Genomic DNA, 27,412 nt, shown 5'->3' with positions numbered 1-27,412 from the left:
CACTCCCAAGGCTAATCCTAATTACTTTTAGGTGAGGTATAGGATTAGTAGCTGTATCTAATGGTCACTGATCATTCCAGTCTTTAAAGGTTAACACCTCGAATTCCACATGGAAAAGAAAAGGAAGCCAGTGCAGAGACCTGAGCAAAGGAGATACAACTACCCCACGCTACTCAGGAGGAGAGCAGCTGCATTCTGCTCTAGCTCCAGTGCCCGGGTGAACTTCAGGGGTAGTCCTGAGTATGTTATGGTAGTCAAGATTGGTATTAACAGGAGTGGCTAATGCTCTAATGTCCACATTAGAGAATAATGGTTGCATTCTGGAGATCATAGAATCACAGAAATGTAGGGCTAGAAGGGACCTTGAGAGGTCATCTAGTCCACCCTCCGTTTTGAAGCAGGGTTACCTAGACCATGTCTAAGCTGTTCTTAAAAGCTTCCAGTGGTGGGGATTCCACAACTTCTCTTGGTAACCTGTTCCAATACTTTGTTGGCTTGATAGTTAAAGTCTTTCATAATATCTAATGTAAACTCCCTTGCTATAGATTAAGATAACTACTAGTTGTCCTTCTTTCAGTGGACATGGGCAGTTGATTGCTGTTCTCTTTAGAACAGCCCTCAAAATATTTAGAGACTGTTATCCTGTTCCCCTTTAGTCATCTTTTCTTAAAACTAAACATGCCAAAAGAACAGGAGTACTTGTGGCACCTTAGAGACTAACAAATTTATTAGAGCATAAGCTTTCGTGGACTACAGCCCTCTTCTTCGGATGCAGTCCACGAAAGCTTATGCTCTAATAAATTTGTTAGTCTCTAAGGTGCCACAAGTACTCTTGTTCTTTTTACGGATACAGACTAACACGGCTGCTATTCTAAACATGCCAAGTATTTTTAAACTCTTTTCTCATAATTCAGGTTTTCTAAAGTGTTGATCCTTGTTTGTTTGTTTTGTTTTCTGAACTCTCTCCAGTTTGTCCATAAGTAAAACTGGACACAGTATTCCAGCTGAGGGCCTCACCAATTCTGAGTAGACTGGAACAGTTACCTCCCTTGTCTTATGTACAACACTCATGTTAATACACCACAGAATGATATTAGCCTTTTTTTGCAACTGCATCACATTGACTCATATTTACTTTGTGACAAACTATAACCCCCTTTCAGCAGTAGTCCTACCTAGCCAGTTATTCCCCATTTTGTAGGGTCCATTTAATTTTTTTCCTTCATAAATTAAGTTGACATTTGTCTTTTATTGAATTTCATCTTGTTGGTTTCAGACTAATACTTTGATTTGTCATGGTCACTTTGGATTCTAATTCTGTCCTCCAAAGTGCTTTCAACCCTTCCCAACTTGGTGTCATCAGCAAATTTTATAAGCATACTCTTCACTCCATTAATCCAACTAATGAATAAAAATATTGAATATTACCAGAACAGACCCCCGCAGGACTCCATTAGATCCAACCTCCCAGTTTGATAGTGAACTATTGATACTCTTTGAGTATGGTTTTTCAACCAGTTGTGCTCCCATTTTATAGCAATTTCATATAGACCACTTTCTCCTAGTTTGCTTATGAGACTGTCAAGTGGGACAGTGTCAAAAACTTTATTGAAATCAAGATGTATCATGTTTACTGCTTCCTCCCCTCCTATTCACTTGGCTAGTAACTCAAAGATAATCTCTAATGGTTCTGCGATTGCTTCAGCTAGTTCTTTAAGTACCCTAGGTGAACTATGTCAGGCCCTAACAACTTGAATACATCTAATTTAGCTAAATATTTAATCTGTTCTTTCCCTGTTCTGGCTTGCATTCCTTCCATTTTGTTATTTAATCGTGTTAAGCATCCAATGACAATTAACCTTCTTAGTGTAGACTGAAGTAAAACAGGTATTAGCTACCTGCATTGTGGGGTAGTCAGTTAGTAGCTCTCTTTCCCCGCTGTGTTTATTTAGAACTTCTTACTGCCTTTTTATGTGCTTTGCTAGGTGTAAGTCATTTTGTGTTGTAGCCTTTCTCATTTTGTGCCTACATGCTTGTACTAGTCTTCTGTACTCATTCTTAGCAATTTGTTCATGGTTCCTCTTTTTGTAGGATTCCTTTTTGATTTTTCAGGTCATTTAAGAGCTCCTGATGCAGCCCATTTGGCCTCTTATTGTTCTTCCTGTCTTCCTTTCCCATTGGGATAGCTTGCTGTTGTGCCTTTAATATTATCTCCTTGAGAAGATGCCAGCTCTCCTGAACTCCTTTTTCCCTTATCATTTCTTCCCATGGAACCTTACCTACCAGTTCTCCAAGTTTGTTAAAGTCTGCTTTTTTTAAAGTCTCTTTTCCTTATTCTGCTGCCCTCACTTTTTCCTTTCTTTCAAATCATGAAATGTATCATTTTATGATTACTGTCAGTTCTCTTTCACTTTTGGATTTGCAACCAATTCCTCCTTGTTAGTCAGTATCAAGCCTAAAATGGCTGCTGTTCTCCTCTACCTCCGGAAACAAAAAGTTCTCCCCAACACATTCCAAGAACGTATTGGACATTTTGTGTTTTGTCATATTACTTTTCCACCAGATATCTGGGTAGTTAAAATCCACCATTACTAACAGGTCTTATGTTTTGGATATTTCTGTTCTAGAAATATTTGTCATAGAAATGCCTTATCCACCACTTCCTCCTGTTTTGGTTGTCTATCGCAGACCCTTACCCCGATATCAACCTTGTTTTCCCTCCGCCCCTGTCTTTTATCTTCACCCAGAGACTTTCCCATGGTTTGTCACTCACCTCCTTCTGGACCTCGGAAGACTTGTAGACCTTCTTGATGTACAAAAGGGGGAACAGGTGAACTGATTAGATAAAGTGTCAAATGCACAATATAAATTAATAGTTCAAATATTTGGTTACATGATACTTTAATTTTATTGTTTCTTCCTTTATTAGGTAGTTGTTCTGAGTTTCTTTTCAATGATAAAGCTGTTAGCCGATCTGTTTACACAGCAGAGCTTGAAAAAATAGGCATAATTGTCAAAGCAAGGAACTGCATGGTTTTTCAGGTAAGCATTTAAGGTACTTGGTAACCTCCCAAAGCTTGAGTGCAGATTGGGAGTGCTGGGACTAGACAGTTAATACTGCACCCTGGTCAGCCAAACAGGTAATTAGTCCCGCATGAATAATAGCAGTCTTGTCCTAGCCTAGGAAGTCTAGGCCATAAAATGGGATTTGCAAGGTTTCTCTGTGTGTTGGGCAATAGAGGGTGTGGAAGGGAGGTAGGGGGAAGCATTATTCATCATGGGAAACCCAGTAATTTCTGTGCTTCAGTTTATAAGTTGAAAAAGGTCTTCATGTTTTGGTTTAAAAAAAACAAAAAAACCTAAAATTGGCTAACCACCTTATTTCTGGAGCCAAAATTATTCTTGTCTCAACTTATAATACTCATAAATATGTGGATGGAAAATCTTGTTAGGACATCTAGTTCCTCTTTGACAAGCACGGTTTTTCCTTAAATATATTTTCCAAAGTTCTTTGTCCTGTCTAGTGTGTATTAATCTTCTTAAAATGTGAACTTACTGCTTTTGAAAGGTGCCATTGTGATGCCTTCTGGTATATTGTCAGTCATCTGGCTACCACCTGTCCTTAAGCAGGAGGAAGCCTTGTCTGTGCCTGCTAGGGGTGAGCCTCCCAACTCTACCAGCCATGAACAATGCAAGCACTTCCCTCTAGGGCTTGCAAGACCCATTGTTTCTCTGCAGGTTGGCAATAGGCATGATCCAACTCTCAAGCCCTCTGAGCATCTCCCTGGAGTGTCCAGGTCCAGTCCACTGGGTGCTCACAGTATTCACAGGTTTGCTGCGTCCAAAGAAACAGGGCACTCCTGCTTACCAGTTCTACCTCCGATTACCACTCCTCTTAACAGACAGCACTTATACTTGACTTCACTATAAATAAATTTAACAAAGCATAGAGATTCTAATAATAGCAAGTAGAAGTATTGGAAACAAATCATTACATTTATACAACAAAATCAAAACACTTTCTAGAGTGTAGGCTTAATTATAAGACATGAGAGTATTTTGTTAGAGTATTGCTTTGCTCATGCAAAATCCTTGCAGCATTTTACAACCAAGGTTAGCTGTGACCCTCCTTTCAAGAGACGGTCGTGCTGTCAGCTTGCCTCCTGGGGGAAGGATCCTGTGTGTTTCCTTATATCCCCAGATATATCCTAAGAGTCCTTTGTCTTTAGTAGTAAGCAGGCCATCCCCTTCAGTTTCTTTCATCCTGTGAATTTCCTTTCTGTAGATTTCACAGTCACTTCTCTTGCCTGTGGCTCAGTATGCAAAAAGGCATACATTATGAGGCATACAATACAAAAATGGCTAGACAAGGAAACAGGTGTCTGCTGCCTTTTGTCCGAAAGGAACATTTCTGAGGTATGTCACCTTCTGGTGACTTGTCTTAACTCCAAGACCTTAAGAACATGTCGTATATACTTGATCATAAACCGGTTCGTTTATAAGCTAACCCCCTCCCGCCCCCCAAGATGGATAAGTAAAAATGGGAAATTTTTATGACCCATTCATAAGCCGACCCTATAATTCAGGGGTCAGCAAACTTTGGCTCCCGGGCCATCAGGATAAACCACTAGTAGGCCGAGATGGTTTGTTTACCTTGAGCGTCCGCAGGCACGGAGGTACACCTAAGTAAACAAAGTGTCCCGGTGCGCCAGCTGCTTTATCCTGACGGGCCGGGACAGCAACTGGTGGGGAAATGTTTTTTTTTGGGGGGGGGGGAGCTGGGGGTCAGGGGAATAACCCTTGTGACCACCCCCCACGTGACCTCACCCCTAGCCGGGGACCCCCACACTCCCCCTATCTGGCAGGCTGGGCAGCGTGGCTGCATCCTGCTCTGGCAGGCCAGACCGGGTGGCACAGCTGTGGCATGGCCACAGCGTGCTCCGGCAGGCCTGGCGGCGCGGCCACAGCCTGCTCTGGGGGGGCGGGGCCGAGTGGCACAGCTGCAGCCTGCCAGCCCTGGAGCTGCTTCGGAGGCTGGGGGGAGAGCAGCGTGGCCAGAAGCGGAGAGACTCTGGCCCCGCCTTTTCCCTTCTAGCTGTGCTGCCTCTCCTTGCTCCCTCTACTGGGGGGAGGGGCTGTGTCCCACCTTTCCCGCTCTATACCCGTTCATAAGCCGATCCCCCCCCCGTCTCTGGTGCTTCCCTTTTTTATTAAAAAAATTTGGCTTATGAACGAGTATATACGGTAATTTTTAGATTAAAAACATAACTCCTTAAATATTATCTGTACATACATTTTGCAGTGAGTATGATAACCAGTGGGCTACTGGCTCTTGGTAGAGACCTCACATTCCGTACTTCAGTGAACTATTATGCATATATCCAACCCAGGGGATCCCTGTAAAACCCTGTGAACTCTGCCAGTTGTCACCAAGAGGTCCCTGGGTCACAGCCACTTATTTGACATCACTAGAGACCAAAATCTTTTTATTTATGAAGAAGGTTCCTCACAATATCACCTTCGCCACAGTGGTCTATTAATGAGCCCAAATACTCCTCTGAAGAACCACTTCCAAGGTCAGCGTTCATTTTTCTTATCTGTTCAGTTATTGGGCTGTCTATTGATCCTACCAGTAAGGATGCTAATGGTGATAGTGTGGTTTTTGTGAGTTGGAAGTGTATATCCACTGGGAAATAAAGTAAAATCATATAGACTATAGAACCATCTGTGAGTAACCACTCTTGGTAAATAGGGAACTATAGTGGATTTGAATTAGTGACATGCAGATGAAAGACTGTCCTATTGTTAATAGTCTGTTATTGAGTCCTCCAATCCGTTTAGTTTAACCAGATGTTAATTTAACTCCCAAACAATTTTTAAAAAGCGTATTATCTTAAAACAACTGAAACTTACTTTCAGTGGTTGATAATGGGATTTGAATTCTTAATCCTGATCTGCCTCACAAGTCTGTTAAAATACTAGCTTCCTGTTTGCAAAAAAATTAAACTGTATTTGGCAGTTAAGTATTTTTAGTTTTATATTCCTTCTAATTAGATATCGTGGTTAAAAATCTGTTCTTCTAATTTAGCTTTCCTTTAAATATAGATAATGCATATCAAAAATAGTAATATCGCAGTTACAGAATAAATATATACAGTACTTAATTTTCAAGCTCCACTAACTTGTCTGCTTTAAAAAAAATATCAAAATAGGGAAGGAACTGAATCTACATTTCATAAACTCTTAGAAATTTTTCATTTGAAAAGCTTCCTCCAGTCCCATAACATAATGGATATTAGGATAAATATAACACTGTACTTTGTATTAGTGATAACACTTCCTGACTGGAGTCTTTGTTTCCCAAATTTTAATCTTTAGTATAGAAAAAAATTTGGATGAATTATGTAAATTATATATTCTTGAATAGTGAGGTTTGTTTTGTAATTTCTGATTGACTTTTTGCTGCCAGTACTACATGATTCCACAACTTTCGCTTTTTCATATATGGCGTGTCAGTGTCCAATTTAGGTTCAGTGGACTTTCAAGTCTCTGTGATTGAGAGGCTATTGAAGCTAGTGAAATATATAAGTTATACCTTGATTTTAAGAAACTGAATAGAACAATATTGCTGGCAATTTCAGATTCCCTCTTTGTACAGTACAGTGATCTGCAGTGCTATGATTCTCAGTGTACATCTTTGAAACTCTATTCTAGGGAGCAGTAGAGTCAATTGCAATGAAGAAGCCCAAGGAGAGAACCCAGCTTTTTGAACAGATTAGTAATTCATGGGAGTTTGCTGAGGAATATGAGAGAAAGAAGAAGAAAATGCAACAGGCAGAGGGGGATGCACAGTTTAATTATAACAAGAAAAAACATGTGGCAGTAGAACGCAAGCATGCAAAGTTAGAGAAAGAGGAGGTAATTCCAAAAATAACAAAGGAGGTTTTCATATTTAAAGCATATGGCATAGTGGTTGATCCTGCAAACTCTATTAGCATAGTGTGAGTTTATAGGATCAGAACCTTAGTAAAAGTACATAGAGCTTGGGTCAAACACTTCTAATACATTTAAAATAAATACATTTTCCTTGTTTTCTGTGGAAAGTGGTGGTTCTTCAAAAGTGTTTTTTGGTAAAAGCTTTTCCACATAATGTGATTAATTTGTATAATCTGAAATACTTAACCAAAAAAAAAAAAATCAGCAAGGAAAACACTACGTTTTCCTGTGGGACAGGATTAATAGTTAAGTATCTCCTGGCAATGTACATCGGTAGTATGTCATTTCTGTATTTCTGCCCTTTTTGTACAGTCACTATGTGATGCAGTAGTGGCACTTACTGGGCAGAATGTTTAAAAATGGAAGAATAAACTTTTGCATCCAAAAATACTTGGTCTCAGAAGGCTCAATCCTGCAACTTGCCAAACTATGATAGTGAGCTTTGTTCTGGAGGTGTGAAACTTATTGAAACCAAGCTAAACGTCTACATTCTTCTTTTCCCTGGAGTGTTCAGTGACCCTGTATTGCAAAGTTTGTTGCCTGAGTGCATGCAAGAGAGGAAAAAAAGCAGTTATGATTTACTGTTGAGTGGCATTCATAATATTCAACAGGAAATGGAGTTGAATATAATAGTTTCTAAGTATACTAGGTTCAGTAGTCATAAATATGTTTTAATGAAATAAATGACAATGTATTCTTCAGGACTGGCAATTCTTAAAGTAACTACTGCATTATATGGCTGAGTTTTTTGTGATTGGCGCACTTTGCTGGAATCATAGTCACCAGTACTTTAGCTCATTTTACTCTGGACCTGAGATTAGACTGCTAGTGATTAAAAATTATTTTTTAAACCGCAAATAAAAATTTGCTGTTTGTAGGCAGAGCGTTACCAGATGCTGCTTGAAGAGCTGAAAGAAAACAGGATACAGCTGCAACTTTTCCGACTTTATCACAATGAGAAAAACATTGACTTTTTGAACAACAAATTGGATGAAAAGAATATGGATGTGAATACCAAGGAAGACTCCCTTTCTTCTGCTGAAGACACATTTAAAGATAAGAAAAAAGTGCTTGGGGTGTTAAATAGAGACCAACAACACATGGAAAAAGAAATGAAGTAAGTTTTCCTATGATAGAACTGGACTGAGATTTTGAGAGTTAGTCTGCATTCTAAGTTACTCTTCAAAATGTATTTCCTGATCAAGAGAGTGGGTGAAATTCTGACCCCATTGAAGTCAATGGGAGATTTCTAAAATAATAATCACTGTGTTACAGAATATATATATATAATACTTAATTTTCAGCCACTTCATTTGTCACTATTGTCAATAAAACATTATACCTGTTCACTACAACATTGTAGGTGTGGTATAGCATTGTACTTCATGTTTAAACCTCTATTTTCGGTTATATGTATCAAAATATGACCTTTGGACTGAAACATCTCATACTTGGTCCCCACCTAAAAGGTGATTTTATTTATTTTTAAATTAAATTATCTTGTTTCCCTGAAACACAAAGTTGACAAAAATGCATCTTTTTTTCCCCTCCCTAAAGAACCCTAGAAGCATCATTGAATCAGAAAAGGCCTCAGTATATTAAAGCAAAGGAGAACACTTCTCACCAAATCAAGAAAGTAGATATGGCTAAGAAATCCGTAAAAGATAATGAGAAACACCTTGCTAAACAAGAGCAAAACATAAAAGAATTGGATACCGAGCTGACTGATGTTGAGAGAAGTTGGAGAGCATATGAAAAGAAAGTTGAAGAGGAGATGTTACAGAGAAGAGCAGATGTTGAGCTGGAAGCAAGTCAAGTGAGTTGTTGTAGGGGGGAAGTACTAGACTGAGTGAAATCCTGGCTCTGTTAAAGCTAATGGGATTGCTGCCATTGCCATTGACTGCAGTGGGGTCATGATTTCACCCATTGTTTTCAAAGAGTGGTTACAAATCCAATTTGACTTAGACTAAATTGCAAGGAAAAAGAGCTATTTGTCCAATAGGATGAGGAGAAATGGTGATATTGCCTTTATTTTTCATCTCTTACAGGTTTATCCTGGAAGCCAACAGACTTAAAATCTATGTCAATTTGTACATAAAAACATCTGATACCTGTAACATCCCATCGGTTTATTTTTAGCTTACAGTTTGAGCAGTTGCTGTTTGCTAAGTGGTCACAGTTAGCCCAGAATATGATTAGCAACACCATCATTGGGCCTCCTTCCTAGAAGGACAAAATGAGGCTCTACTGTGGTGGCTTAACATAACAAGATTTTTCTTTAATGTTTTTGAGGCTCCTTGTGCTGTATGTAAAATAGCTCTGCCAACTACATGTGCCTGAGCTTAATATAGTTTTTTAACCAGCAAACAGGTGGGATGGATTAAAATTTTTTTTATAGAACTGATGAAATGATTTAAGGAGGACAATTCAAGCCTCCCAGAAGTTCAAGAGAAAGAGAGCAGTTTTGAGGAGTAAACTTAAGACAGAGGGGTTTCAAAGTTAACCTTTTTAAGATGGTTGGAGGTGGTGTATTACTTCTCTTTAATGTGTGAATCATATCCTTTCCAAAGTAATAATGAAAGACTCTCTTCTAGTTGAATCTGTGACGTTCCAGTGCACAATAGTGAGAGGAGGATTTAGGAGAGCCTAGTCAAGGCATGTTCAGCACCTGTCTGTTTTAAACCCAATCTCCATGGGGTTCCTTGTGAACTGGGGCTGTGGGTCTACAGCATCATGGATCCATTGGTTTTTACTGGGAGCACAAACAGTACATGTGAGGATAGGATAGTAACCATGGAGCATCTCTTTTGCTGTCAAGGGGCTATGAGGTGGTGTAAGGAAGGAGGTCTTTACCAAAACAACTTCCCAGCATACAGCCCAACTGCTACAGATAAGATCAGTTCACAGTTCTGATATAAAGCTGTTTTAGGAAGACATCCCTGCATAATTTTCCAGTTAGTTCACATCAGGAAAACTATTTCTGCAACCACTAGACCTAGAAACTCTTTCAGTTTATTGTATATTAAATTCTGCATAACCTGATGGGTAAGTTTCCTTCCTATTATCCCTGTGTAGTTTGGGGCAACCCTGTAAATTATGCCCAGTAGGAGAGAGTGGAGGAGTTCCAACTCCTCATTACTGTAGAGATTTGTCGACCTTCAACATAATTTATAGGGTTGCCCCAAACATAAATCCTTCTGTATACCTCTACAAACTTTCTCCTTGGAGGCTTCCCACATGTCAAAATAACTGTTGTTCTTAAGAATAATTCCTTTATTTTTGGGCCACTCAGCATCTAGATAATGTCTTGATCCTCGCCTTTTTTCAGAAATGTTTATGGAACCTTTAGTTCGCCTAATCACTTATTTAAAACAAAACTCTAAACTAGACTGTAGGCAAAAAACCAGGAGAATAAAGTTTTGAAATTGTATCTTTCATGGCATCTGATTGCCAATACTTGGCGCCATAACTGGATAGTAACTTACAATCTGTAGTTTTGATAAGGTTGTTAATTTGCTAGTTAAGCACATAATGCAGTGAAAATTTCCCTTTATGTTTAAGGGCAGGAGTAATATTTGAATCTGTTTGTACAGCTGGATCGGTATAAAGAGCTAAAAGAACTAGCGAGAAAGAAAGTAGCTACATTGACCCAGCAACTAGAAAAACTGCAGTGGGAACAAAAAGCAGATCTAGAAAGGATGACATTTGATGAGAGGAAGCAAAAAGAAATTGAGGTACTGAGATGGAATTTAATTTTATTGGGGAAAAGAAACCCTGTCTCTCTTTGTCTAATACTTGTCCTTCCCTGTCATTATAAATTTTAGTATAATTGTACAGAATACATTCTTTATCAAAAAACACTTCAACCTTGATACAATGCATATGTTTGGGCTTCTCTTCTGACAGACCTACTGCCACATGGCTGGCTCTCTGTCCTTCAAAAATAACTTGACATATCTCTTCTAGGATGTGGCTTAGTGAAAGCCTGCTTACAGTATAAACATACAGATCTGCAATTATAAGGGTATGTCTACACTACGAAACTAGGTCAATTTTATAGAAATCGATTTTATACAGTCAATTGTGTATGTCCCCACTAAGTGCATTAAGTCGACAGAGTGTGTCCTCACTACCGTGGCTAGCATCGACTTATGGAGCGGTGCACTGTGGGAAGCTATCCCACAGTTCCTGCAGTCTCTGCTGCCCATTGGAATTCTGGGTTAAGCTCCCAATGCCTGATGGGGCAAAAACATTGTTGTGGATGGTTTTGGGTACATGTCATCAGTCGCCCCTTCCTTCATGAAAGCAACGGCAGACAATCGTTTCGCGCCTTTTTTCCATGCAGACGCCATACCACGGCAAGCATGGAGCCCGTTCAGCTCAGCTCACCGTCACCGCTGCTGTCGTGACCTGGGTGCTGTTGTCAGCAGACGGTACAGTAGGACTGCTAACGGTCGTCACCCACCGCTTCCGCTGCAACTCTGCTCTCCTGGTGCCATGAATCCACCTTTCATGTCCTCTCGTCGTTCTGTATAAATATCTATTCTCATGGCATCCGTTGTCATCCACCGCTTCCGCTGCAACTCTGCTCTCCTGCAGACGCCATACCACAGCAAGCATGGAGCCTGCTCAGCTCACCACTGCTGTTGTGAGCATTGTATACACCTCGCGCATTATCCTGCAGTGTGTGCAGAACCTGCAAAAGCAGGCGAGGAGGCGACAACAGCACGATCACAATAGCGATGAGGACATGGACACAGACTTCTCTCAAAGCACAGGCCCTGGCAATTTGGACATCATGGTGGTAATGGGACAGGTTCCTGCCGTGCAATGCCGATTCTGGGCCTGGGAAACAAGCATAGACTGGTGGGACCGCATAGTGTTGTAGGTCTGGGATGATTCCCAGTGGCTGCGAAACTTTCGCATGCATAAGGGCACTTTCATGGAACTTTGTGACTTGCTTTCCCCTGTCCTGAAGTGCCAGAATACCAAGATGAGAGTAGCTCTCACAGTTGAGAAGCAAGTGGCGATAGCTCTCTGGAAGCTTGCAACACCAGATAGCTACCGGTCAGTCGGAAATCAATTTGGAGTGGGTAAATATACTGTGGGGGCTGCTGTGATCCAAGTAGCCAATGCAATCACTGAGCTGCTGCTATCAAGGGTAGTAACTCTGGGAAATGTGCAGGTCATAGTGGATGACTTTGCTGCAATGGGGTTCTCTAACTGTGGTGGGGCGATAGACAGAACGCATATCCCTATCTTGGGACCGGACCACCTTGGCAGCCAGTACGTAAACCGCAAGGGGTACTTTTTTTTCAATGGTGCTGCAAGGAACGTTTCACCGACATCAACGTGGGATGGCCGGGAAAGGTGCATGACGCTTGCATCTTCAGGAACTCTGGTCTGTTTGAACAGGCGCAGGAAGGAACTTATTCCCAGACCAGAAAATTACCATTGGGGATGTTGAAATACCTATAGTTATCCTTGGGGACCCAGCCTACCCCTTGCTCCCATGGCTCATGAAGCCATACGCAGGCACCCTGCACAGTAATAAGGAGCAGTTCAACTATAGGCTGAGCAAGTGCAGAATGGTGGTAGAATGTGCATTTGGACATTTAAAAGCTTGCTGGTGCAGTTTACTGACTAGGTTAGACCTCAGCGAAACCAATATTCCCATTGTTATTGCTGTGTGCGCCACAATATCTGTGAGAGTAAGGGGGAGACATTTATGGTGGGGTGGGAGGTTGAGGCAAATTGTCTGGCAGCTGATTACGCACAGCCAGACACTGGGGCAATTAGAAGAGCACAGCTGGCTGCCCTGCGCATCAGAGAAGCTTTGAAAACCAATTTCATGACTGGCCAGGCTACGGTGTGACAGTTCTTTGTTTCTCCTTGATGAAAACCCACCCCCTTGGTTGACTCTACTTCCCTGTAAGCCAACAGATCTCCCACCTTCGATCACTGCTTTCAGAGGCAATGAAGTCATTGTTTCAAAATCATGCATTCTTTATTAATTCATCACACACACAGGGGGAACACTCGCAAGGTAGCCTGGGAGGGGTGGGTCAGGAGGGAAGCACTGAGAGGGTGGTAGAGGAGGGAAGGACAAGGCCACACTACAGTTCAAAGCACCTGTCTGGTAAACAGGAGATCCTGGGGTCACTGGGTTCAACTCCCAGTGGTGCCTTGTTGTACGGCTTTTTTGTGGGGGAGGGATAGCTCAGTGGTTTGAGCATTGGCCTGCTAAACCCAGGGTTGTGAGTTCAGTCCTTGAGGAGGCCATTTAGGGATTTGAGGCAAAAATCTGTCTGGAGATTGGTCCTGGTTTGAGCAGGGGGTTGGACTAGATGATCTCCTTAGGTCCCTTCCAACCCTGTTATTCTAAAAAAACAAAAACAAAAAGCTTTTTGAATGCTTAGCCTTCATTGCTTGGGCAATCCACTGGGGTGGAGTGGCTGGGTGCCTGTAGCCTCCCCTCAACCGCGTGGCTAGTATCAGGGAAGATTCCTGTCAGCCAAACGCAAACAGCTCAGCATGAATGGGCCTCCCCCCACCTCATGGCTAACAGTGGGGATGATTTCTTTTCAGCCAAAGACAAACAGCCCAGCAGGAACGGGGCACCTCTGAATGTCCCCTTAAACAAATTTCCCGTATTTCAACGAGGTGACCATGAATGATATCACTCCTGAGGCTAACACAGAGAGATAAAGAATGGATGTTGCTTGAATGCCAGCAAAGCCGGGGCCCATTCGCTGCAATGCTTTGTTCTGCAATGATTCCAGACTACTTGCTACTGGCTTGGCGTGGTAAAGTGTCCTACCATGGAGGATGGAATAAGGCTGCCCTCCCAGAAACCTTCTGCAAAGGCTTTTAGAGTACCTCCAGGAGAGCTTCATGGAGATGTTCCTAGAGGATTTCCGCTCCATCCCCAGACACGTTAACAGACTTTTCCAGTAGCTATACTGGCCACAAATGCATCCCAAGTCTTCAGAGCAAATTAATCATTAAACACGCTTGCTTTTAAACCTTGTATTATATTTACAAAGGTACACTCACCAGAGGTGCCTTCTCCGGCTTCATGGTCCGGGTGCTCACCTTGAGAGGATTGGGAGGGTATTGGCTCCAGGGTGATGGCTCCTGGCTGCCGGGGAGAAGGGATTCTCCGCTTGCCTGCTGTGCACTATCCTCAACCACCACCACCACCTCCTCCTCCTCATCTTCCTCATCCACAAAATCCTCATCCCTGTTGCGTGAGACTCTCCCCTTGCAGGTGACCACGGACAGTGGTGGTGTAGTGGTAGGGCCCCCCCCCCCTAGAATTTCAAGCAGCTCATCATAGAAGCAGCATGTATGGGGCTCTGACCTGGAGTGATCATTTGCCTCCTTCGTTTTTTGGTAGGCTTGCCTGGGCTCCTTAATTTTCATGCGGCACTGCTGTGTGTCCCTGTCGTAGCCTCTATCCATCATGCCCTTGGAGATTTTGGCATATCTATTGGCATTTCGTCTTTTGGAATGGTGTTCTGCCTGCACGGATTCTTCTCCCCATACAGAGATCAGATCTAGTACCTCCCATACGGTCCAAGCTGAAGCTCTTTTGCGATTCTGGGACTGCATGGTCACCTGTGCTGATCAGCTCGCCACGCTGGCCAAACAGGAAATGAAATTCAAAAGTTCCCGGGGCTTTTCCTGTCTACCTGGCCAGTGCATCTGAGTTGAGAGTGCTGTCCAGAGCAGTCACAATGGAGCACTCTGGGATAGCTCCCGGAGGCCAATACCATCTAATTGCGTCCACACTATCCCGAATTCGACCCAGTGAGGTTGATTTTTAGCGCTAAACCCCTCGTCGGGGAGGAGTACAGAAATCGATTAAGAGCCCTTTAAGTCGACAAAACAGGCTTGGTCGTGTGGACAGGTGCAGGGTTAAATCGACCTAACGCTGCTAAATTCAACCTAAACTCGTAGTGTAGACCAGGGCTAAGAGTGAGATAGATACATACTGTCCTCAGTGACAACTGTAGTGTTTGGACTCTGCAGTATCATGGTGTGTCTTGTCAGCTTTTTCCTTTTTTCCATTGTAGTTAGCTTTCCACCTGGATATTGTTGTGGCTGATTTTTGTGTTCTTGGGATCAGGACAATTTTTTGATTTTCTGCCTGCTTTTGGAATTCAGCTCCAGGGTGTGGATTTTGTGCCAACTGCATAGACAGAAAAGTGAACATTTCTGGTTCCTTATACTTATGACTTATGACAGATCCGAACAAGAAGTGTCATGTGATGATAAAATATTTACATTGCACCAGAGCACTTGCTGATTTCTCTCTTCGGAAGATTAGTGTCCTGCTCAAGGTTCATTCTGTGTGACCTTTATACCTGGAGACAGAAAGGACAGAGTCCCATTTTAAAGTCTTGCCTTTCCCTGGCAACATCACTGCAGTTGGGATTTGAGTATTTTTTTTTTCCCAACTCCCTGTGGAAAATCTTGTAGTTTTATCAGCTACTATGAAGTGCAGAGTCAGCTGGATGTGGGCTTCTTCATCTTTTGACATTGAGAAGGTGTAGATGAATCTTCATATATATTCAAAATACTTCAAAATGGATTAGACTTTCTCAGTGGACATACCAGTTTGCTCATGTTCCAGGGTTGGACGGTGTAAGGGCTCATATCTAACATTGCTCTTTTGGTGCACGCTGTTTCCTTGGCATAGATTTCCAAAGTAGTTGCTTGGATTGCTAATCATCAACAGATACCTTTTTCAGAAGAGCAGTTCAACAGTCATTTTTAAAATTAGAACTCTTCCAACTGTGTGTTTGCCCGGGAAGGGGGGGGAGGTACTGCTTTTAATCTTCCACAAGTGAGAATATATAGAGGCAATTCTCTAAGTAGAAATGTTACTTACATGTAGCTATTTTTAGAGTTAAATGACTTCTAGATACTGCACTCTCTTCTCACTATCCCCACTTCTTTGGAAATCTGATTGGTCTCCTTTACTTAGTGAATGAAAGGAAATGAAAGAAGCTGAAGCTGTCTCTCTCTTATGAACTCATATCTGAACATTTGGAGATGTCCATATCCACATTTAAAAATTTGAGGGAAAGAAGACACATAGCAATACTCTAGAGTTCTTTCTGGAATTTCACATAAACAGAATTCCAGTAAAAATTACTATCATAAAATGGAACTAATGCAACTCCGTGTCCCTGAATTGTTCTGAGCTTTGAAACAATTTTCTTACCCATTATAAATAGAATGCAACGGTATGTTTGAATAACTTTCCTCCATTTTCTTAGCTATTAATCAGAACAGCACAACTGCGTTTCACAAGGTGAACATATTTTCATTTTCTTTTTTTTTTTTAAAGAGACAAAGTTTTACAGCCGATGTCTGCTTCATGTTTTTTAATATTTGAAACAACTAGATGGAACACGGTATGGTTACAAATAACAAAATATTCATTTCCTTACCTACTTTATAATATTCAGATTAATGAAAGTGAAGGAATTTGAAATCTGATTTCCCTGTCACTATATACTGGACACTTTGTTTTAATTTTTGTACTTTTATTCAGTTTGGACAGTGAAAAAAGACTAGTAATTTCACTTGCTGGTTCATATTCACTAGTACAATGCTGTGATGTTGGGTTTCAAATTCTGCAGAGAGACACTTGATTTTAAAATTTGAAGTATTTATAAAACAAAGAAAGCAAGTCTATTAGCAGATTTTATAAAACTTTTATATTTGTTTTAAATCCTAAACTTTGGTATTTGACTAAATGTTAAAAGGGTATTACCAAGTAGTATTTATGAAAGTGTCACGATCCATTCACATTGAAGAATCTCTGTACTAATGGGCTTGAAAACAATAGTGTAGATTTGGTAGATATAGTATATTATTCACATGGGAAATATCTATGAACTAAATATGCAAAGTGGTATGCTGTGACTTGACTTCAGTGGATATTTCATGGTTAAGGTTAGCCACATAGCTAAACATCAGTGCCCCACTCTGAAAATTTAGTGATATATAGTATTAGAAAATTGGCTTTAGAATTGTTTAATTTTGTAAATTGCATCCTATTTATGGTTGTTTAGGAAAGTATAAAGCAAGTTGTGGAACAGATAGAAGACCACAAAAAACGAATTGAGAAGTTGGAGGAGTATACCAAGTCATGCACGTATGTGTATTTGTTTTTTAAATAAATTGCAGTTCAGACACTTTGCATATTATAAAAAAAATTGTTGAAAACTGCTCTGGTCAAGTGTAGGTAGTTTCTTGGTCTATCCAAGGCCGTGATCAAGTGTCTTGATGTTTTTGGTCTTTTTTCCTTTTTAAGGTGTATTTTTAAATGTAAGAGTAATATTTGTCTTGCATTAAATCCTTTTATTTGTCCTTAGTTGTAATTTTTCAATAATTTTGGGTGTTGAAATTGGAATCAGAGGGGAGAGTCATCCAAGACAGATTCTACTGTCCTCCCAGATGTTACTTCACACTTTTGTGATTTCTTCCTCTCCCTCATAAGTATATGAGGATCGTGTCTTCATTATGGACTAGATTCTGGATTTACCACGAGGTTTGAATAAAAGGGCAGAATGCAGCTTAGTAGTTTTGCTGTCCTAGAAGCAGAATAGAGGCCAGATTGTGAATTAGTCGCAGTTTATTCCCTGGTCCATATCTTCCTCCTGCCCCTGTTTTGAGTATGCAGAGTAACTGCACCACCTCTTTTGCTGTCACATATTGCTTCCCCTTTCACACTGGCTCAGCTGTGCTGGCTTGTACTTGAATGGATCAGAGGTCTGCCATGGAGGGGGAGCTGCAGCCCAGCGGAGGGATGTTGTGACCCACAAGGCACAAGTGAGCAAGGGAGTACCTTATGCCCTGTGCACGTGTGTAAAGTGGGACATGATTTCGCTATAGACTTTTCAGATCATTTTTGCAAAACTGTAAATTGTATTGATTCACGGTCATGTTATGCCCTCTGTGTGCATGTATCTGAGAGCAGATTTTGGACTCAATTTAGAAACATTTATATTACTGCTTCCAACCATGTGAGTTGTGTGGCTAAATCCCTGTGTAACTTGCTGAAAAAATCCTGTAAATAACCAGGAAAATAAATAGAAGCTTTTTTTTATTTATTTGAAAAACGTGCATCTAAAGGAAAGCCAAAAAGTATTTGGTTTAACTTCTGTAACGTAGTGGTCACTTATGCCCAGTGTCTGGTCTTTTTAGAACAGCTGAACAAATATTCGGTTAACCACTTAATTTTAGCAAAAGACGACATTGTATAGATGTCAAATCTAAATGGCAGCAGTTCAACTTGTTTGTTAGTAAAATCTGTTATTTCATCATTTGACTTTCATGCATCAAAATCTTGTTTCCATATAAAGATTGAGTTCAGCCCAGAGGCTCACACTTGTGGAATAAAATCACTCTACTCATAAAATTAATGAAAAGTTAAGACAATATAATTGGGATACATTTTTCTCACATCTTCCCTTATTTTGATTTAAAGTGAATTGTTAGCAGAGAAAAAACAACAGGAGAAAGTCCTAACTGATGAAATGGAGAATTCAAGGGTACAGATAGCTCAAGTAAATGAAGAACTAAACAAAATAGTTGGTGAGCTGCAGAATGCTAGAATTGACTACCATGAAGGAAGACGCCAGCAAATGAGAGCAGAGATACTGGAGAGTCTCAAAAGACTTTATCCTGATTCTGTGGTAATTGGATGGATTTATTTGCATTTTTGTGGTTATAATTAGATTTGAGATTTGCATTTGCAGTTGTGGTATATGTGGCAGCATGGGACTTTCTGTGGCCATCTGGAATATATTTTAACTTTCACTCTACACCTCTACCTCATTGTAACGTGACCCAATATAACACGAATTCGGATACAACACGGTAAAGCACTGCTCCGGGGGGGGGCAGAGCTGCGCACTCCGGTGGATCAAAGCAAGTTCAATATAATGCGGTTTCACAAATAACGCGGTAAGATATTTTTGGCTCCCAAGGACAGCGTTATATCGAGGTAGAGGTGTATTTTATGTATTCTAGGAACACTTGTAAATGGGAATGACAATGCAAATTTTGTACTACAAAAGAACAGTAAATTTATTAAATTCAATCTTTGTGAATTTAAAGAATTAAGTGATTGAACTGACACCAACCTTCAGATTATGAAAGTTAAAAATTAGTTTATATTAGTAGTAAACTTATGTTAATGTCACAAAAGTGATAAGCATGCTATTCATTCATGACTTGATTTTTACAAATTTCAAATGGGAGTATCAATGTAAAAATTAGAATGATTAAAATTAAGAGCAGCACTGGCATTTCTTGGCTGCGCTAGAGTTTCATAGTGTGGTAGGATGAGAGAACTGCAGAGCATTTATTCTAATGTTGAGCTAGTGTATATGTGTGTATATTTTATTAGAAGTGGGAATGCAATTTTTTTTAACTGCGAGGAACTTCAGTTTCAGCTTATCCTCTATGGTAAATTGTGTGACAAAGTTCCTCCTCTATCTTGGTGGGTCCTGCGCTTAGTGTCGGATTTTCTTGCCTCGGAGATTCACCATGTGGGTTGGGGAACAGCCCAGAGACCTTCCCCTCTGGAAGAACCCACAGTCCAGGTCAATTGGGAGGTTTGGGGGGAACCTGGGCCCACCCTCTACTCCGGGTTCCAGCCCAGGGCCCTGTGGACTGCAGCTGTCTATAGTGTCTCCTGTAACAGCTGCATGACAGCTACAACTCCCTGGGCTACTTCCCCATGGCCTCCTCCAAACACCTTCCTTATTCTCACCACAGGACCTTCCTCCTGGTGTCTGATAATGCTTGTGCTCCTCAGTCCTCCAGCAGCGCACCCTCTCAGCTCCTTGCACCTCTTGCTCCCAGCTCCTCACACCACAAACTACGGCGAGCGCCTTTTAAAACCCAGGTGCCCTGATTAGCCTGCCTTAATTGATTCTAGCAACTTCTTCTTAATTGGCTCCAGGTGTCCTAATTAGCCTGCCTGCCTTAACTGGTTCTAGCAGGTTCCTGATTACTCTAGTACAGCCCCTGATATGGTCACTCAGGGAACAGAAAACTACTCATCCAGTGACCAGTATATTTGCCCTCTACTAGACTCCTGAACCCCACTGGTCTGGGTATGTCACAATTGTTAAACAGTATGTTTACTTCATTGATACTAAAAATAATTGATAACATTTAGGCTTGTGTGTAAGATCTGATATACATGGGTTGTATTCTTCTTTTAGAGGATACAGTAACATTCAGAGCTGTCAGTCAAGATCCAGATAGCTTAAGCTTCTCCCATTTTTGCCACCAGAAAGCTATACTTTGGCCTGAAATGTATATGGCTTTATTAATTGCTTCCTCATCTGTGAAAGGTTGATCGTTTCTTAATTTTGTTATTTTAAGTTTGGAAGACTGCTTGACTTGTGTCATCCTATCCATAAAAAATATCAGCTGGCTGTTACCAAAGTCTTCGGCAAGTACATGAGTGCCATTGTTGTGGCTACTGAAAAAATAGCAAGGGATTGCATTCGATTCCTAAAGGAGGAAAGAGCTGAGCCTGAAACATTTCTTGCTTTGGATTACCTTGATGTAAGTTTTTTTCTTTTCATCAGCAAATTCAGTTTTAAGATTGCTTAAGGTAGAATTTAAGTTGTATATGGATATATAAAATGAAGTGTTTAAGCATAAATAAAGCTATTGTAGAGACATTATATGTCTCAAAAGGTTCTTGACTGCTATAAAAACTAAAACCCTTGCCTTTTCTGCACTGTGTACTTAAGACCCTTTATTGTAATTCTGTCCCTTGGTTGCTCCTCCTCATGTAACTGGTTTTACTGTCTTCGGTATGTATTAAATCATGCTTTTATAAACTAGTTCCTTAAGCTATATAGTAAAATGGATCTGTCCCTAAACTTGTAGCATTTCAGAGAAAACTACTGTAGAGGCCTGCAATTCAGACTTGTTTCCCCAGGCCATCCATAGTTTAGTATTCTATCCCAAAATGGAAATTTGTTTGCGTTGTAGTTTGGGCCCTTGAAAGAGTTGAGATACAAAGGTCTGCTATATTTTGAGAAAACATTTCTAGCCTCTTTTTGTATTTACTAATACCATTTTAACATAAATTCAGCCTATTGGAAACCGATTTATTCTATAGATAGAATACTTTACTTCTGAAAAAACAACAAGGAGTCCGGTGGCACCTGTAAAGATCTATGACAGAATCATTGTTCCCATGTTAAAATAGAAAACCTGTTATTTTGCCTTTTAAATTTGATAAAAGCAATCACTATTCTAGGCACTGATTCAGGAAAGCAATTATGTGTTTTGCTCAATAGAGATGGATTTAAGCACATGCTTATATATGCTTAAGTGCTGACCTGATTATGGATGTTTTCTTGAATCGAAGTCCTAATGTTTTTACATAAATCCTAGCATCTTTGATTGTAGATTTTTAATGTTACTTTAATGCATGTTTTGTCCAGTTTTTATGTACTTTAATAAATGTAAATTTTGTCTTGTCAGAAGGCACAAGTATGAGCGAAAATATGGATGTTTGTTGTTAATTTTATTCATACAGTATACTATCCCACCAAAGTACTTGTATCACATTACGACAGGTTTCAGAGTAGCAGCCGTGTTAGTCTGTATCCACAAAAAGAACAGGAGTACTTGTGGCACCTAGAGACTAACAAATTTATTTGAGCATAAGCTTTCGTGGGCTACAGCCCACTTCTTCGGATGCATAGAATGGAATACACACACACACACAGATATACAGAGCATGAAAAGGTGGGAGTTGTCTTACCAACTCTGAGAGGCCAATTAAGTAAGAGAAAAAAACTTCTGAAGTGATAATCAAGATATCAAACTGTCTGTACTGGGCTAAGAAGTGTGAGAATACTTACAAGGGGAGATAGATTCAATGTTTGTAATGGCTCAGCCATTTCCAGTCCCTATTCAAGCCTAAGTTGATTGTATCTAGTTTGCATATCAATTCCAGTTCAGCAGTTTCTCGTTGGAGTCTGTTTTTGAAGCTTTTCTGTTGCAAAATTGCCACCCACAGGTCTGTCACTGAATGACCAGACAGGTTAAAGTGTCCTCATACTGGTTTTTGAGTGTTATGATTCCTGATGTCAGATTTGTGTCCATTAATTCTTTTGTGTAGAGACTGTCCGGTTTGGCCAATCACATTATTTCAGCTACTTCTCCAGAAGATTGTTTTTGCTTTTTAGATTAAGCCCATCAATGAAAAATTAAGGGAGATAAAAGGATCTAAAATGATGATTGATGTTGTACAGACTCCATTTACACCCCTGAAAAAAGTGATTCAGTTTGTATGCGGGAATGGTCTGGTGTGTGAAACTGTTAAAGAAGCAAGACAGATAGCATTTGATGGACCAGTGAGGTTGAAAGTAAGAAACTGAATTTTGTTTCATATGTTTTTTTCATCATGTGGATTGCAATGATATGTTTAATACCATTTGAAATAACTTGTTCTATAAATATCCTACAAAATATGACTTAACTAAAAACTGTCGTTATATTGCTCCTGCCAACTTACACAGAAAGAAACTAAATTCCCTGAAATTTCACATAACCCATCTCTTTCCAGTGTGGAATTTTTCTGGGAAGCTCGGAGGGAAAAAGTTAGAAAAGGACTCTTTTGCAAATGCTCCTTTTATTCCTTTTGCTTGTTATATTTAAAATGTTTGGCTGAGAAACATAAAATCTGTTTTATTGGCTTTCATGCAGAGAAGTGCCTTCATATGTTCTTGAGGGTTTTCTGTGTGGGAGGTACAGGCAAAAGTTTGCACTATGGTTGAAAGTCTCCCTACTTCATTCTGCAGTTCCTCTCCACTGACAATTATACAGCACGATGGTACATGGGGGTAGCTCCCGGTCACGTACCTTCTGAAGACTTGTTAAAGTCTACAGAATGGGAGCCCTGCTTTGATAGTCTACGTTAAATCTTTTGAAACAACACTTTCTTCCTGTGGACCTTCTGTACCAGTCTGATTTAAATTTTTGTTGCTCATTCAAAAACAAGAATAATCCTAAACAAAAACAATCTTTAAGTAGTTTTGAGTTGAAAAATGAAGATGGAAAGTATGTTTCACTTGTTATCCAGCTGACACCCAAAAATAAGTATACTTTTTTAAAGACCCAACTTTTAGAATATCTGAAAATGAACAATTAAGGGTTCCAACCATGTAAATATAAAATGTATAAAAATCCCATTTCCCGTTCATGGGATTAATTTCCAATAGGCTATAATGCTAATTTATATTAAAACATTACTCACTGCAAAATAACACTACTTATGTCAGTTACATATTTCTGTAGCTTGCTCAGTATACCTCTGTGTAAGCAAGGGTTTTGGGACATGGTCCAACTAAGTATGGAGGTTACTTACATATATGTCGTTACATGCGCTTGTTTGCTCAGATCTTGGTCCATTAGCTGCTAGAGTATTGCAGATGTACAATTCCTAACCCAACTTAGTAGTATTGTTCATTAAAGAAAAGAAAATGTCTTTAATTTTCAGACAGTCTCTCTTGATGGAACTTTATTTTTGAAATCTGGAGTTATCTCTGGAGGGTCAAGTGACTTGAAATTTAAAGCTAGATACTGGGATGAAAAAGAGATGAAAGAAATGAAAGAAAGAAGGGATAGGTTGGTTAATGAACTAAAGGTAAGTCCATTAAATAGGCAATTATATCTTAACACTAAAGGCAAAAATGGAATAAAAGTCATGAATGGGAAGACAGTCTGAGGAACTATTCAGTTTTTGTCAACTTTTAATTTCAAGTTAATTTATTTTTTAATGCAGGATGGGGGTGGCTTGTTGGTCGGAAGTACTGCCTGCCTGATACCTTTGTTCCAAGAGGAAATGCAGTGTGACTGCATGCAGCTGAGCCATTCATTTATTTATCTGTAACCCATACTAACAGTGTAGTTTTGTTTTCCCATCTAGTGGCTAGTTTACTATTTCTGGGGAGATGAGACCAAGCTACTTTCTATGTGGATTACATAGATGGAGAACTGCCTAACTGTTAAGAGCTAGTTTTGCTATAGAAAGTGTTGTGGTATGGTAGGAGCACTTTGTGTCTTTCATCAGAGAAGCTGTTTGAGGTATTGCTATAGTCAAGTGACTAGTGAGAATAAAATTATTAGCATGCAACAGAGAACAATCTTTCATGAATTGTGACTGTATAACTTGGTTTCATAGCTTCCCTATAGGTTTTGTTGGGAGGACCAGAGCAGTAATTTATCAATTTATGCCCTTTTACACTAGAAAGTGAACCATTGTTTGAAAAGCATTTTCGAATATACCCCACACCATCAAAACTTAACTCGATTGTGGTCAGCTGGCTTAACTTTGCTAAATTTGTCTAATTAGACACCCTGTTAAATGGAAGTCATTTATGATCATAAAGATTTTTTTCTGGCCTGTGATTAGAACAATTTACTTTTGAGTATGAAGTTGACTTCTGTTTTTAAAACATACTTTTTATGTATATTTTCTCAGACAATTTTTGAAATCTGTTTTAGGAATTAATGAAGATCAAACGTAAGGAGACTGACTTGAAACAGTTACAGGCACAGTGCCAGGGAATTCAGACTCGGCTCAAATATTCGCAGAGCGAATTAGAGAATATTAAAAAGAAACACCTTGCTAATTTCTACAAGGTAGTACAGAATAACGAAGCTCCTATTTTTTCCTCTGGTTTTTGTGATCTTAGGTTATAATTTTTATGCTTAATAAACATTGTAGCTAATACTCAATACAACATCCACAAGCTTAGTAGATCTTATATTAATCTTCTTTGTGTAGTTGTTGGAATTATATTTAGCAAATAGTGGTTATGATTAGAGAATTAATACATTTAGAGAACAAGATTAAGTACTATATTAAAGCAATGAGACTTTCCTTTAGGAGGTGTTACTGGTGTAAAAAAAAATGAGCTTGACACTCAGCTAAACTTGATACGTAGTAGCCCCCCCCAAAAATGATGCATGACTCAGTAAGTCGTAGCTGGTACATTTATTTGTAATATGTAATTTGCTTTCCATTCTATAGAATTGTAGCCATTACACTTAAATCAACAATAGTGATTTCAGAAAAAAAGTTGTAACTTCTTAACTCAACACAAGATAAATAGCCATAGTGTCAGAAGCATATATTAATAGTTAGAATATCATTCATTTTGTTTAAAGAAACCAATAAAAATACTTATTTCCTTCTTCCTCTTTGTAATTAGGAAAAATCTAAGCTGGAAAGTGAGTTAGTAAATATTAAATCACAATATGCTATGCTGAATGAAGGACTTTTACAAAGAACAGAGAAAATTGAAGAGTTTCAAAAGAAAATGAATGAGGTAACACGTTCTATAATGTTCATGACAAATTATGGAGTTATAAATGGCTTTCAGCAACTTCTCTGTAGGGTTGAGAGTGAACTCATGCAATTATTAAACCTTTAGTGTCTGAACAGTAGCTATAGTCTATAGATGTGCTAAAGCACTCCAGGGAACATGCAGCATGCTATACTATTCTACCAGTGATGATATCCTAAAAATTAAAATATTTTAATATGCGTGTTCCAACATCCCATGTTATCAGTTCGTAACCTTAAAATACTGAATCATTTTTATTCAAACCAGAATTTTGTGCTCCCTAAGAGAGTAATGTAGAACAAAATAAAACTAATTTGCAGTTTCAAGTTTCAGGTGGCCTTTTTTCATTTACATAAACACTACAGTTTCCTTTGGAATAAGGAGGGGAAAATTTCCTCTGCTCAAGTAACTTTAAAAATATGCTAAAGCAATTTTGCTGAGACTCAAGAAAATATTCACTTTGGGACTGAGACAAAATGTAGAAGGTTTCAATCCAAAGGGAATTACTTTATTAAAGGAATATTAAAACAGAAACTGGAATTCAAGCTTAACTGTAGTGTTTGCCACCATGAAGAAAATATTCTCTATATATCAGAATTCATGGTGGTATAATATAAAGGTTTTATTTGCATCTATTTGAGATTATTGCAATGCTCACACATATCTCTGTGGATCATCTCAACCCTTTGTCACACCATAAAATTAAGTATCAGAGGGGTAGCCGTGTTAGTCTGAATCCTGTAAAAAGCGACAGAGTCCTGTGGCACCTTATAGACTAACAGACGTATTGGAGCATAAGCTTTTGTGGACATCAGATGCATGTCGAAGTGGGTATTCACCTACGAAAGCTTATGCTCCAATACGTCTGTTAGTCTTTAAGGTGCCACAGGACTCTGTCGCTTTTTACATAAAATTAAGCATTTTTATATGCCACATAGAAATTATTTTAGATTTTTTTTTTCAATTTTAAAAAATAATTGACTTTTTGTATCTCACTACCTATAAAAACAGGTTACTTAGTTACTTGAGTTCTTGAGTCAACTATACAGGGCTTGATAGTTGAAATACAGTTCTCACCAAAAGCACATTTTCCAAGCATGTTGTCATCATTTCCTGTGCAAATAATGTAGTGCTTGATTTTTATAGCAAAAGAAAATGTAGATTAAGTATTTCCTAAGAATAGTGTATCTATTGATGGTGTTAAATAAGACTGGATATTGATGTGTTTATAAATTATGTAGTTTTGGGCAATACATTTAACTCTCAGCTGTTTGTAAGAGCTTTTATTTTTCTTAGAGATCCATATTAGCTTGTGCTGCATGTTTTTTAAATTTTGTTCCTCTGATAGGTGCAAAATGGAATACTCACTGTATTTGTATGTGTCCCATTGTCCCTTGAACTTTGTAAGCATAATTTTCCAAATCTAAAACTCATTTATCTGTTTATTAATTTTGGGTCATATGTGTGGGTTTGTAGATATCCATTTTCTAGTCTGGGGAAAGTTTTGCTCTTTCCTTTGTCAGTAAGAGTAACCTGTGGTAGTTGTACTAGTTTGATTCCACTGTATAAATGTAGAGAAGGGAGTAGGATTTCTAACAGGGAATAAGCACTCTCCTCTGTGGCACAGAGCTTAGCTTTGCAAAAGAGTTTAGTGGCAGGAATGGGCCTGGAGGATCAGCAGCTCTGCATACCCTGTAGTCTTCTGTTTCCCCATAGAGAGTGGGAGCCATGGGTAGGAGTATGAGGCTAATGTTCCAGTTTGATACCTTGAATTGTCTCTGGAGTAACACTGCTCCTGCTCTGGCACAAATGGCTAAAGTAGGGATTCCTCTCCTCATCCTCTGAAGGTCACCTGCACTGTGTAGTTATTTGGACTTCACACCCACTTTGAAAATTCCCAGTGCAAGTAAATTCCCAGCAGCTTTAAAATACATTGTGTTTCTAAAACTTCTTCAAAATTTTGCCCAATATATAAAAAATAAACTTTTTTTAAATTCACGTAAGAG

At 39.4% G+C, this 27,412-nt stretch overlaps 1 protein-coding gene across 3 annotated transcripts in view; it reads left to right on the top strand.

Moving 5' to 3' along the window:
* The window catches only part of SMC1B (structural maintenance of chromosomes 1B), a 62,152-nt gene that overhangs the window by 3,294 nt on the left and 31,446 nt on the right, over window positions 1-27,412 (top strand). The window contains exons 3-14 of one of the 3 annotated variants that reach the window (XM_034783982.1): window positions 2,930-3,042; window positions 6,715-6,918; window positions 7,875-8,113; window positions 8,554-8,812; window positions 10,590-10,730; window positions 17,085-17,167; window positions 18,503-18,710; window positions 20,413-20,598; window positions 22,242-22,421; window positions 23,555-23,701; window positions 24,562-24,699; window positions 25,272-25,388. In XM_034783982.1, coding sequence (XP_034639873.1) covers window positions 2,930-3,042; window positions 6,715-6,918; window positions 7,875-8,113; window positions 8,554-8,812; window positions 10,590-10,730; window positions 17,085-17,167; window positions 18,503-18,710; window positions 20,413-20,598; window positions 22,242-22,421; window positions 23,555-23,701; window positions 24,562-24,699; window positions 25,272-25,388 — 2,015 coding nt within the window. The remainder of the gene's footprint in view (window positions 1-2,929; window positions 3,043-6,714; window positions 6,919-7,874; window positions 8,114-8,553; window positions 8,813-10,589; window positions 10,731-17,084; window positions 17,168-18,502; window positions 18,711-20,412; window positions 20,599-22,241; window positions 22,422-23,554; window positions 23,702-24,561; window positions 24,700-25,271; window positions 25,389-27,412) is intronic. The other 2 variants (XM_034783991.1, XM_034783999.1) reach the window with 2 other exon arrangements.

This window comes from Trachemys scripta, chromosome 1, assembly GCF_013100865.1.
Source record: "Trachemys scripta elegans isolate TJP31775 chromosome 1, CAS_Tse_1.0, whole genome shotgun sequence".
NCBI classification, from domain to species: Eukaryota; Metazoa; Chordata; order Testudines; family Emydidae; genus Trachemys; species Trachemys scripta.
The sequence above is the reverse complement of the archived record's forward strand: the minus strand, read 5'-3'. Positions and strand labels throughout refer to the sequence as shown.